Source organism: Sinocyclocheilus grahami, unplaced genomic scaffold (genome assembly GCF_001515645.1).
Source record: "Sinocyclocheilus grahami isolate Dianchi unplaced genomic scaffold, SAMN03320097.WGS_v1.1 scaffold380.1, whole genome shotgun sequence".
Classification (NCBI taxonomy): domain Eukaryota; kingdom Metazoa; phylum Chordata; class Actinopteri; order Cypriniformes; family Cyprinidae; genus Sinocyclocheilus; species Sinocyclocheilus grahami.
In genome coordinates this window covers 1,391,042-1,404,747 of record NW_015505559.1, presented here as the reverse complement: position 1 = coordinate 1,404,747, position 13,706 = coordinate 1,391,042, and the positions used below count along the sequence as shown (strand labels likewise).

General features: G+C 37.5%; 1 protein-coding gene across 1 annotated transcript in view; it reads right to left on the bottom strand.

The window, feature by feature from the left end:
• Positions 1-1,063: 1,063 nt before the first annotated feature.
• Positions 1,064-13,706, bottom strand: part of LOC107549779 (interferon-induced GTP-binding protein Mx3-like) — a 22,613-nt gene continuing 9,970 nt past the window's right edge. Inside the window, exons 2-14 of the mRNA XM_016230953.1 lie at positions 7,476-7,672; positions 6,701-6,820; positions 6,494-6,592; positions 5,851-6,005; positions 4,558-4,696; positions 4,251-4,449; positions 3,569-3,647; positions 3,341-3,463; positions 2,447-2,579; positions 2,211-2,354; positions 1,996-2,072; positions 1,690-1,899; positions 1,064-1,608 (exon numbers count right to left, since the gene is read on the bottom strand). Coding sequence (XP_016086439.1) covers positions 1,384-1,608; positions 1,690-1,899; positions 1,996-2,072; positions 2,211-2,354; positions 2,447-2,579; positions 3,341-3,463; positions 3,569-3,647; positions 4,251-4,449; positions 4,558-4,696; positions 5,851-6,005; positions 6,494-6,592; positions 6,701-6,820; positions 7,476-7,665 — 1,893 coding nt within the window. The 5' untranslated portion in view covers positions 7,666-7,672 and the 3' untranslated portion in view covers positions 1,064-1,383. The remainder of the gene's footprint in view (positions 1,609-1,689; positions 1,900-1,995; positions 2,073-2,210; positions 2,355-2,446; positions 2,580-3,340; positions 3,464-3,568; positions 3,648-4,250; positions 4,450-4,557; positions 4,697-5,850; positions 6,006-6,493; positions 6,593-6,700; positions 6,821-7,475; positions 7,673-13,706) is intronic.

Sequence of the window (13,706 nt, the reverse complement as noted above, 5' to 3'; positions counted from 1 at the left end):
TGACTAATAATTCACTCACATTTTAGTTCTGTATTAGAGCAAAACAAAAATAATTACTAAATGAATAGAAATAAACCTAATACCTGTAGAATTTTGTTCTACTGGGTTACAATTAGATACATTATGTTGTAAATGGCTTTACACCTAATAGTATTATACTGAAGAAACACATACACACACACAGTTCAATCAATAAGGAAAAAGTTATTTTAATTTTCAACAGCTCACAAGAATATAATGCACTGTAGTCAAAGCACTGATACTTCCAGATGATTTAGAAAACAAAATGTAGGTGTCGACCCTACTTTAGCCCATAAATGTGACTTGGATACTTGGTGAACAACTTGGAAACAATCAAATAGGTGCATAAAATGCAGGTTAATGTATGTATATATTATAACAATCAGAAAGTATTAACAAGCTAAAGAAAGTTTGGTAACACTTTAGAATACTGTTCTATCATTAATGAATAACTACAAATGACTAATGCACTATTAACATTCTAGTAACTACTATTAACTATCAAGAAACTCTAATTAATGATTTAGTAAGTAATAGCGCTCTTTAAAACAGGTAGTTCACTATTAGCTAATCAACAACTAAATTTTTTTCATTTATCCTGGAGAACTACTAAACTACTATATAAAGGTTCATAATTAATGTGAATGATGCATAATGTATAATTAATTCTACAGTAAGATCATGATAATCCACTAGTATTGACTCACCAAACCCTTCTAAAGGAACTACTAATTATTTGGATCAGTATTCTAGAGTGAAGATCACGATAACCCAGTAGTAATGATTTATGTGTTACCAAATCTAGCAAAATGAATTACTAACCAGAACCTTACAAAAACCACAAAAGTTTACAATGATCTCAGTAATTACTAGGGAGTTATCATGATCTTCACTTTAGAATATTGATCCAAAAAATTTGTAATACTTGAGTCATTACTAGTGGGTTACCATGACCTTCACCTTAGAATTAATTATACATTATGTATTATTCATATTAATTATGAACCTGTATTTAATAGTTCTTAGAGAGGTATGAAAAAATAGTAGTTACTGATTAGCAAATAGTGAACTACCACATTCGACTAAGCACTATTATTTACTAATTCATTAATCAGAGTTTCTTGTTAGATACTAGTAGTTACTAGAGTGCTAATATTGTGTTACTCATGTGTTCCTGTGTAGTTATTCAATAATGATGTAACAGTATTCTAAAGTGTTACCGAAAGTTTTATGGGTTAAATTGTCAAATATTGCAACGCTTGAACAAGCGTGGAAAATGGATGGTTGGATAGAAGTTGTCAGATACATTACAAAATGAACATTAGATACATTAGATGTCTTTTCAGATATATCCTCTAGTCACTAAAAAATAATGCTAATTGCTTTTGTAGCAGAAGTCAAACGATTCAGACGAGCTCTTAGGTCTTTGCGCCTTTTGCTGACATCAGAGTCCTCAGACAGGAGCTCATGCACATCTGGCTTTTCCAGTAATTTAATTGTGTCAATAGTTAGTAGCTGAGCAGTCTCCTGTAACATGTAAAAGGTGATCATCAAGGGCAGTTGGTCAGCCATCCGCTGCACCACAATCTAAAAGAAAACAATTCGATAAGTTGCATCCCCACACCACAAGCACAGTGCAATTTGTTATTGAAAACTAATAAGATCTACCTCATAATACGCCTCCAGCATTTGACTATACTTGCATTGTTTGTCAAAGACAGGTAACTCCTTTTCTGAAAAAGTCTCGTTTGTAATCTCACTCAAGATCTTCAGGAAAATGGGATCTTGAGTGTAGATCCTGTTTTCCATTTTAAACTGCTCTGAGATTCTCTGCTCCGCCTTTTCTAGTTGGGTTAACTGAATGTTGTTGATTTTGTCCTACAGAATCAAGTAAAGTACAAAGGAAAGAAAACTTGATCAAACTGGACTACAATCTTTTCATTATTTGAGGAGCAATTGAAATGCATTATTTACCTTAGTGGTGTTTTGAAGGACATGATAGTTCTGGAAACATTCACTCACCACGTCAGTGAATTGCTTAATGATGAGGTCTTCAGAAGAAATACACAATGAACAACAAAGAGGTGCTAAAACTAGTCATTCAGTTCTTGATCTAATCTTTTGGTTTTATAATGGAGGCTCTCCACAATGACCAGAAAGTCTTTAAACACAAATATGTGTGATGGTACCTTTTATGGCATTGAGTAAATTCATGGCTGGATCCTTAAGTTTGGCCACATGGTCCTGCAGAATCTTCTGAAACATTCTGTAGTTTATGAAGCCAGGCAGTTCCATCCCTCTGTAATTCTCGCTCAACTCATTTGAATTGTTAACTTTTGGAAACAATATGGATTTCTTGTGAAATTAACTGACCTTTTAATTTTCATTAGGACTCTCTGCTTCTTAAATGTGAAAATATACTCACAGGATGTCTTTGTACTGATAAGATAATCATTCCACTTCTTGAATTCAGCACGAAGCTGGGCAAACATATTTTTCTCAGTCATCGGCTCTCCTGATGATAGAGACTTGATTTCCTCATTAAATCCATTTAATGTCTGTGAGAAAAATATATATTTGTTTAATCTTGAGCCTGTTAAATTATGATTATACAGGACTTGGGAAGGTAAAATAAGTTTTATCTGAAGAGCAATTGATGACATTTTTCAATTCTGACCTTTTTCCCCCTCTGAATTCTAAGTTTATCTATTAATTTAATTAACAAACAGATCTGTCTGTATTACAAAATGCATATTTTGTTCAAGAAATGTTTTGGTGCATTTGATCTTGAAGGGTTCCAGCAGATTGGACCCTAATGATAATTTTCAGAAGCAAGAGGATTTGATGTCTTGAGGTTGTTCCGATCACCTGCTGGAAGTGCCCTTGATGGTCACCAGAGGACACTTCATCCTAGACTGGTGTCATACTCTCACAGACTACATTCCCCATGATCCTTTGCCCAGACTCTTCACTGATCACATTCTCCTGTATCTCATCACTTCATTAGTCTCATACTATAAAAGTCTGGTTTACTCACTCCTTGATTGTGAAGTCTTGTTTTGCTGTAGCTTACATTTCTGAGAGGTTTCCCTAGTTTCCTTGTTTCCTGTGGTTTCAACTTTGGACTGTGACCTTGTTCCTGTTGATAATTTGCTGCCTGCCCTGACCCTTGCCTGTTTTTTGGATTACTCTTTTGTCTCGCCTTGGATGTTATTGTTTGCTGGTGATTAACCCTGCCTGTATGACTACGCTTTTTTTAATAAGGCTGCATTTGGATCTCCAACTCTCCTGTCACTGCTCATCGTTACAGAGGTCCTACTTTAATAAGGAACTCCTTGGCTCCCTCATGGTCTTCTGGTGGTCCATCCTCACAGTCCTTAAGTGCTTTCTTCACACTCCACAACTGATTTTTTATCTGCTCTTGGAGCTGTGGCAGTGATTTCTGACAAAGACAGGCAAGACACAATTTGATTATAGTATTTCAATCCATCCTGCCACAAAGTGCAGTTCACTAAATTCATGATTTTTGAGGCATTTAGAAACTTACTTTGATATGCTCAACAAGATCCTGAGTCAGTTTGACGGCAAGAGATTTAATAGTTGCGTTATCCGCTTTCAAGAGGCATCTGTTGAAAAAGAGAAGGCACTTTTTGCAAGGTGGCTTATTTGAGTTCATGTACTAGATTGATAAAAAAACATAATTGGCAAAGTGAACATCACACACACAATTTATAAATAAATAAAAAAGTGTTTAACAAATATTAAAACAAAATCAGATTTTGGGGGAGATTTTCCATATGACATTTACAATCTGAATTAACCCTGCCTCATGTAGGTCTTTTTAAAATATCGTATAATTTGACCTTTATTAACCTTAATACACAGTCATAAGGGTCTGCAGGGGTCCTTTCTGTAATATAATTTTCTTCATGTTTTTCCCCCCTACATGTTGTGTATGTTATACTGTATGGCTGATTTTTTGGACAAAAGTTTTTCAAAAATATTAATAAAGAGTGAATCTCAGGTTTTATGAAAATATTTTTCCCCCTACAAATTAATAATAGAAGATTATGCAACTTAAGATTTTCTTTTCATTAATTTCATTCTTTTAATATATTTTTCTTCATTATATTATTAGGACAGCTAAAATTATTTTTAAAAAATAATTAAAAAATTGATATATGCAAAATAAATAAATTATTTAAATTATATTCTTTTCAGTCTGTAACCTGAAATAGTCATGATTTTGGAAGAAATCTCTCTCCATTTGTGCTGCCGCCTCCAGAGGGATTTCATCATCGATCTGCTGTTGTCCTCTACACTTCACCACGATGTAACCTTTGCGGAGAGGAATCACTTTGTTGTGGACAATAGCCAGAACACTCTTCTCTGTGTCCTTGTCTATGAGGTCTGGCTTGGTCAAAATGGCTGTGAGAATGAAAAATAGTTATTTTATAAAAAGTCAATTTGCTGCCAAACGTGCTGCAAGATATTTGGTGAGATATTTAATGTTGTGCAGATCATCTGCTTCATTACCGACAGTTCTTATGCCCTCAGGATCTACTTCTTGTGCCATTTTTAAGGCTTCTGTTGTTGCAATGTCAGTGTTACAAGGGACCACAACCAGGTTTATAGTCTCATGTTTCTTAATATATTTCATGATCAGACGTTTGATCTACAAGACAAAGACAGTTTAAAAACTGTACTTATACTAGTATGATAATAAATGTGGTGTTTAAAATCAGATTATATGACCCACCTGTTTTCCAATATCCTCTGGTTGTCCTTCTACTGGGACTCTGGCAATTCCAGGTAGATCAATCAGTGTGAGGTCACACACATCTGGTGACATGACCTCTAAAGTGATGAGCTCATCAGATAATCCTACCCCTTTTCCTGCCAGCTCATTCTGGGCTGTAAAACACAAACTGCAGAATTAACTGATAATAGCTAAATATCTAATGTTCATTGGGAAAAAAAGTCCTTTAAAGCAGTGAGAATAAAGACATATTCATGGTAGTCAAGCTATTGTAAAGAGACTATATTGTACTTAAATATTTTGAGTGCAACCATTGCTTTGTGATTAATAAATTAATATTTGTGTATTAATTAAATGTATATTTCATTCAGTACTTAAAAGCATCAATAGTTTGACTATTTTACCCAATAATTGTGTACTGCTTATTCATTGTTAGCTTAGCAGCATGCTAACAACAGGCTCGAGAGGGTAAAATTAATAATTGACAAATCAGCATCCAAGACTATAAGACAAATCCATTTTATAGGACAAAATAAATATGTACGCAGTTACTGATGGTGACTTCAGTTTGAGATTTTGATTATTTTTTATTATATACCTGTAACTCTGAAAAGAAAAGAGATTTCCAGCAGTTTTACTAACCTGCTGCAACATGTTCTTCAACTAATGAAGGATCTGAAAATTCAATTTTCTCCTGATTTTGAGTTGACTGTGCTACCAGTTTGCTGGCTTTAATAGGACCTGCAACAAAACATGGTTTAAATCCAGTTGTAAAAGTGATCATTTCGATGCAGCTGAAATAAACCCTTCCAATTAAGAAAACAAAACACTGCAAGCAGTACTATTAACCTGCAAAATTTGAGGAATTCACATATTCATCTGCTTTCTTATCGTAAGTTAAAACAGCCTTCCAGTTGACTCCTGGTACCTTCTTCAGCCTCAACTCTAATGGACATCTGGTCACAATTCCTACAGCAAACAGTCGACAATCAACAGAAAATTAAAGTGGAAAATTATGTGACAAGTGCTTTATCTAAATGTGGTGTTTAAAATCAGATTATATGACCCACCTGTTTTCCAATATCCTCTGGTTGTCCTTCTACTGGGACTCTGGCAATTCCAGGTAGATCAATCAGTGTGAGGTCACACACATCTGGTGACATGACCTCTAAAGTGATGAGCTCATCAGATAATCCTACCCCTTTTCCTGCCAGCTCATTCTGGGCTGTAAAACACAAACTGCAGAATTAACTGATAATAGCTAAATATCTAATGTTCATTGGGAAAAAAAGTCCTTTAAAGCAGTGAGAATAAAGACATATTCATGGTAGTCAAGCTATTGTAAAGAGACTATATTGTACTTAAATATTTTGAGTGCAACCATTGCTTTGTGATTAATAAATTAATATTTGTGTATTAATTAAATGTATATTTCATTCAGTACTTAAAAGCACCAATAGTTTGACTATTTTACCCAATAATTGTGTACTGCTTATTCATTGTTAGCTTAGCAGCATGCTAACAACAGGCTCAAGAGGGTAAAATTAATAATTGACAAATCAGCATCCAAGACTATAAGACAAATCCATTTTATAGGACAAAATAAATATGTACGCAGTTACTGATGGTGACTTCAGTTTGAGATTTTGATTTTTTTGTTATTATATACCTGTAACTCTGAAAAGAAAAGAGATTTCCAGCAGTTTTACTAACCTGCTGCAACATGTTCTTCAACTAATGAAGGATCTGAAAATTCAATTTTCTCCTGATTTTGAGTTGACTGTGCTACCAGTTTGCTGGCTTTAATAGGACCTGCAACAAAACATGGTTTAAATCCAGTTGTAAAAGTGATCATTTCGATGCAGCTGAAATAAACCCTTCCAATTAAGAAAACAAAACACTGCAAGCAGTACTATTAACCTGCAAAATTTGAGGAATTCACATATTCATCTGCTTTCTTATCGTAAGTTAAAACAGCCTTCCAGTTGACTCCTGGTACCTTCTTCAGCCTCAACTCTAATGGACATCTGGTCACAATTCCTACAGCAAACAGTCGACAATCAACAGAAAATTAAAGTGGAAAATTATGTGACAAGTGCTTTATCTGCTTTCAGAGAGACAGAGAGAGTCACAACACCCCTTGACCTGCGAAATATTATGTTAGAGTGTTGTTTTTGTTATTATTATTCGTTTTGTTGTTTGTATAGAAACCATAAAACCATGGTAATAAGGAGCATGGCTTTTGCCTGAATCATAATCTTAACAAAATTACAGTTAACTCTGGATTCAAGAATTGCTAAATGTATTTGCAGTATAATTCACAATTATCTGTTATTATTTGTTTCTGTCCTTTATTCAAATGCCCTAACCCCAAGAAAAGTTGTTGCCGTTTCTGGAAACCTGTTTGCTTTAACCTCATATCTGGCATTAATGCATTTATGCTTTAAATCTGTTGTAGTCTATAATATTTAGTGTATGCATTCCCAATGTATCTTTGTGTATTGGAGTTTTAAAAAAACAACAAAAAAACTAATTCCTGTGGTAGAAAACATAGTCCCATGGCCCTAGGTGTTTTCAATCGGGGCCTTGTCACCAGATCTCAGACAAACCAATAGAGCAATATTGGAGAGATGTGCTTAAAATGGTCACGGAGTGTGTATGAATATCCAATAGCAAAGATTAAATTAGTCCTCACCGTTTCCTCTTGGTAACGCAACTCCTGACAGTGCTTCCAACACAGAGCTTTTCCCAGAACTCTGGTCTCCAATCACTACAATAGTCGGTAATGCCAAGTCTTTATGGATGCCAACTGACCGTAGAGTGTCAATCAGATCAATGTATGGACGAATGCTCTCTTCTAAATGACTGTGAACCTCTCCCCTCATTTTCTGACTGTAAAGATAGATGTACACATGTAAAGAAAAAATACAAACCTAATTCCAAAAAAGTTGGGACACTGTACAGATTGTGAGTAAAAAAGGAATGGAATAATTTACAAATCTCATAAACTTATATTTTATTCACAATAGAATATAGATAACATATCAAATGTTGAAAGTGAGACATTTTGAAATGTCATGCCAAATATTGGCTCATTTTGGATTTCATGAGAGCTACACATTCCAAAAAAGTTGGGACAGGTAGCAATAAGAGGCCGGAAAAGTTAAATGTACATATAAGGAACAGCTGGAGGACCAATTTGCAACTTATTAGGTCAATTGGCAACATGACTGGGTATAAAAAGAGCCTCTCAGAGTGGCAGTGTCTCTCAGAAGTCAAGATGGGCAGAGGATCACCAATTCCCCCAATGCTGCGGCGAAAAATAGTGGAGCAATTTCAGAAAGGAGTTTCTCAGAGAAAAATTGCAAAGAGTTTGAAATTATCATCATCTACAGTGCATAATAATATCCAAAGATTCAGAGAATCTGGAACAATCTCTGTGCATAAGGGTCAAGGCCGGAAAACCATACTGGATGCCCGTGATCTTCGAGCCCTTAGACGGCACTGCATCACATACAGGAATGCTACTGTAATGGAAATCACAACATGGGCTCAGGATGTTTGCTAACGAAATAAACCAATTAAAAGCTATTTGTGTGGCGTGGCTTTTGTGTTCTCATTTCAATATTTTAAATGTATTTAAAAATGTATGTAATTTTTTTGAATATATTTATTGTATTTAATTAACAATTTGTACCATTAATCTGTGTGCAGCCTACATTGAAAGCAGTCCTGGTTAAAGTGTAGCCTTAACCCTTTCATGCATGAATGATTAAATCACAAAGTAAGATTTTTTTTATATTTATTTTTTAAACCAGCGAAAAATCATGCAAATAACTTTTCAATATATTTTATTTTGAGGGAGTTACTTTAAATTAACCCCGTTTTTTTTTTAATAGTAAAAGTGTGCTAACCATGTTTTTTTTTTGGCGTATTGATTACTATGGACAAAACCATGGTTTTACTACAGTACCTGCGTTTGTTTTTGTGGTAACCTCAGTAAAACCATGGTTAATTTACATAAGGGTTTGATCAATACAACACATATTTTTCGTTTAACCCAATAGGTTTCATCATGTCAGAAATATTTTGCAACATCCTCTGGCGCGAAAGTTAGCTCGCAATTCCCGCTTATTTTCAGAAAATATATAACATAAATGCAGAGGCGGACAGTAACTAAGTACATTTAGTTGAGTATTGTACTTAAGTACACTTTTTGAGTATCGGTACTTGAGTATTATTTTTTCTGGGAACTTATGACTTTAACTTCACTACATTTGAAAGACAAATATTGTACTTTTCACTCCACTACATTTCTATCAAGATCCTCGAAGTAGAAAGTCGTTGCTATGTAGCAGCTTTGAAAGTCAGTGGGTGAATTTTTATTTATTTTTTCTTTAAAACGTGACTTTCTTTTTTTTTCACACAGTTTATCAGTAATCAGTCTTGGGGCTACATGAAGTGATTTCCCAGTATTTTTTGAACACTGCCCAGTTGCAAACGTGATATTTATTTACAATAATTCAATAATAAGAAGTTAATATTTTGGTATGTTAGAAACAATATTGTCTGATTTTTGCTAAATTGTGTACGTGAAAATATTACCTATAAAGCCACAGAACGCCGCGCCACCTTTCGCCACCCGCTCACATTGAAAATGAATGTCTTCCGGTCACTTTGACGCTCTCGCCGCCGGCGGTGTGAACGCACAGTAAGACATTGCACATAATTTACACATAAATCACACAAATTAATTTTATTACATTTTGATTTGGATACTATATACTATACTACTACATATTGTTTAGATATGATCAATGGCTACTTTTTTGTCTTTATCTGTTTTGTTAAATTTTTTTGTTGTTGTTTCTTGAAACATTGATTTAAAGTGTCAGTTATTGCATTATTATTTCAGTCAAACCTATAAAACCCCTTTTTTACCCCATACTTACTACAAATAAAAGCTTTATCAGTGGCATAAAAGTAACCAATGCAGCTACTTAATCATTTGCTACTCGTTAGCGCGTTAACTTCCCCTTCTCTGCCCTCTATGACGCTGCTTCCGTTAAGCGCTGTTGGAAGTGAATGAATTGATTCAGCATTTCGACACCTCCGTAAGGATGCATTTAACTCGACAAAGCGGTCTAATAAAGGATGTATTGATCTTGTGAATTAGCGAATTTTACTATACAAATATTTTTTAATGTGCTCTAAATGCAAACTTTGCATGCAACAATCAGGCAGCAATTGACAGCACTCTGATCCAGTGGCATACAGGCATCATCAGATTGACAGTACTCTAGCTCAATACTGTTGGGGGATCCAGTGCCACTCTTTATTACAACCCTGCTAAAAGTGCCAGTACGTGCGCTCATTGGCGCCCCTTCAGCTGGTGGCGCCCTAGGTGACCGCCTAGCTCGCCTATGCCTAGAAACGGCCCTGTGTTCTACATTTCATGTATTTATGTAACACATTCTACATAAAATTTTTTAATTTAGAATGAACAATAACTGCTGTAGAAAGAGTAAAAAATAAAATAAAAAAATGCAGAAAAGCCGCCTCTTTTCCTGAATTGCGTAGATGACCACTATCTTTCTTTCATCTCTTCTGATAAATTTTCAGTCAAATCGTTTTCTGTGTGCTAGATCAGAGCTAGAGCCCTTTAAGTTTGCCGCAAAGCATCGGCAAAAGTAACTACCATAAATGCGTCAGGGGGAAACAGTAAGGATATATTTGAATTATTTACTAATAAACTAGTGTTTTCTGAGTCGTGTCGCAAGGATGAAGTTGTCGATCCTGACTCGTCATCTCTTCATTAGACGCGCTTTTAGAGAGAAGTGCATCTTTACGGATTATGATCATAATGAAAGAGTTTTTGTTTTTGATTAGTTTTTTTTTCGTTAAGTAGTAATTTAAAGCTTTCTATAGATATATGTATCATGTCTGTGAGGCATGTATTCGCTGAGTTTCGGTTCATTTTTGTGAAGAGCTCCTGTTCAAGACGAGACGGCAGAAAGCGCATCATGCTTCTTTTCTTTATTTTATAAAAGCACAACGTTTTGTTGATATTGTGAGTGCACACAAATAAAAGTAGACCCCTTTACAGTTACGAATGATGTATTACTCTTATCTTTATGAGCAAAAATGACGGCGTATCCACTGAAACAAATGCAAGTGATCGCGCTGGCATCTCTATGTCCTGCAAAGCGCGCTTCAGCTTCCACTCTCCACACAAACTATTGGATACAGCGCACATTTATCTAGGTTTAACGTTTAAACATTGTTATATGCTTGAACTGTTTTATATCTATAGATTTTATTTTAGTCAAGTCGTGATGATTTGAGAAGGCTAAATTGATCAAGCATATGCTGACTGTCTGCCGCTGGCCACTTGGTCGTTACTTTAAATGCGTAACGTTAATTAGGCTATGTGAGTACTGCTCATGTCTGAAAATAATATATGAAAAACAAAATTATTTTGCATAAAAACATTAGGTTATAGCTTATATTTAGTACATTTTTAATTAATGTAAAAACTAAAATGAATTTTAAAACAAAGTAATTTTTTAAAATTGTGTTCAGCATGGTGGGCCGCATTACAATTCGTGACGGGCCACGGGTTGAGAACCACTGCTCTAGGGCCTAACAATAAATTCTAAACTATCAAAGATTTGAACTGACAGATGAAGGCTGTAATAGTGAGGTTGTCCACTTGTCATGGGATTAGAAATGTTTTAAGCTTAATCTTTTTCTGTCCGTCTCTATGAGTTAGAATGACAAATAAATGCATAGAATCAGTTGATACTGTACTGGCAATATAGTATAAAATTATTTCATCATTAGATCATTAAAGGGATAGTTCACCCAAAAATGAAAATTAGATTTTTATCTGCTTACCCCCAGGGCACACAAGATGTAGGTGACTTTGTTTCTTCATTAGAACACAAACAAAGATTTTTAACTCAAACCGTTGCAGTCTGTCAGTCATATAATGGAAGTGAATGGTTATCACGGCTTTGAGAGTAAAAAAACATACACAAACAAAACCAAATTAAACCCTGCGGCTCGTGACGATACATTGATGTGTAAAGACACGAAACGATCGGTCTGTGCAAGAAACTGAGCAGTATTTATATAGTTTTTTTACCTCTGATTCACCGCAATGTCCAAACTGTCCTGAGCGCATTCGCGTCTTGTAGATATAGTGTCAATGGTCCATTTGAGAGATAGGTGGCGGTAATGCACTTATAAGTCTGCTACAGTCAGGACAGTTCGGACATTGCAGTGAATCGGAGGTAAAAAAAAAAGATATAAATACTGTTCCCTTTCAGTCGGTCACTCCCGAGTCACGTCGGTGACCGACGAATTGGGATATCGCTTCGATAGACCAATCTACTTCGAGTGTAAACTAAACGAGCCAATGCACATTGGCATGCAATTATTGCATCCAGCTGCCGCTGATCACAGCGTGAGTATAATAAGGCAGCAGGTGCAATGCATACCAGCTTTTCACTTCGGAGCCGAGCGACAACATCGTTCTACTCTATATTAATTTCGAGAACTACTCGGAAGCTTTCTGTGTTAGCGAGACGGCGCATCAGCGGTGGTCGTTCCAGTGCCGAGTGGGTTGCGCACTTCAGGCTGCACTACCCCCTGTCGTGTTGCAAGCGGCCATGTGCGCCTCAGCACTAAAAGAGCATTTCCTAAAGAGCAAATTTCTCTTAAAGAGCTCCACTACCTGCGAGGGGGCGGAGTCCCATTGCCGCTGCTAAGGCACTGAAGGACCTGCACGAGGGTGGTCACGATCTGGAAGTTCTGAAAGAGCTCCGAACCGCCACTGACCTCGCGCTCCAAGACATGAGGGACACCGACAAGGTTCGGTTCCTTAATTCCCCTGTGTCCCAGACCGGCCTCTTCGGCGACACAGTCGAGAGCTTTGCCCAGCAGTTCTCGGCTGCCCAGAAGCAGACTGAGGCGATCCGATACATCTTGCCCCGGTGGGCAGCTGCTGCCTCCACCCGTCCACCTGCTGCAGCGCCACATGCCGAGGGCGGGCCCCCGCGTCCACCCCCGCGCCACATCTGCAGCAGTCTTCAGCAAAGCGGCGTCGTGGAGCCAGGCATGGACGGGCCGCCCCGCCTGTCCAGGCCCCCGTCAAACCTGGCGGCAAGCAGAGAAGCAAGCGGCCCTGAGGCAGGCGACCCCGAGATGGAAGGATCTGCTCTTCGGGAGATGGTGAACGCACCACTCCCTCCCCTGGAGGAGGCAGAGAATCTTTTGTTTCATTTTTTCCCGCCGTTGGCCTCACGGCCGACGGTACCCAAATTCTCGACAAAAGAGCAGTTTCTTTTATCTCTGGGTCCCAGGAGGGCACGGAGAGTTGCGGACGGACTAATGCTGGACCTCACTCATCCTCCTCCTTAGCGAGCCGGCAGCAGCAGGCGGTTCGAGAGTGTCAACAAAGACCCTACTCATGCTCCCTCTGCCAACCCGTGGAACCAGGTGAGCCTTGCACCCCACAATGCATCTTCGGGTGCGTCCGTCCCCGAGATTGGTTTACAGCGATCGACCTGAAGGACGCGTACTTTCATGTGTCGATCCTTCCGCGCCACAGACTATTTATGCGGTTTGCGTTTGAATGACAGGCATATCAGTACAAGGTCCTGCCCCTGTGTCCCCATGTCTTTACGAAAGTCGCGGAGGCAGCTCTTGTTCCCCTCAGAGAGCAGGGTGTTCGCGTTCTCAATTATCTAGACAATTGGCTTATACTAGCACAGTCTCAGTATCAGTTGTGCGAGCACAGGGACCTGGCGCTTCGGCACCTCAGCCTGTTGGGCCTTCGGGTCAACTGGGAAAAGAGCAAACTCTCCCCGATGCAGAGCATCTCTTTTCTTGGTATGGAGTTGGATTCGGTCGAACAGACAGC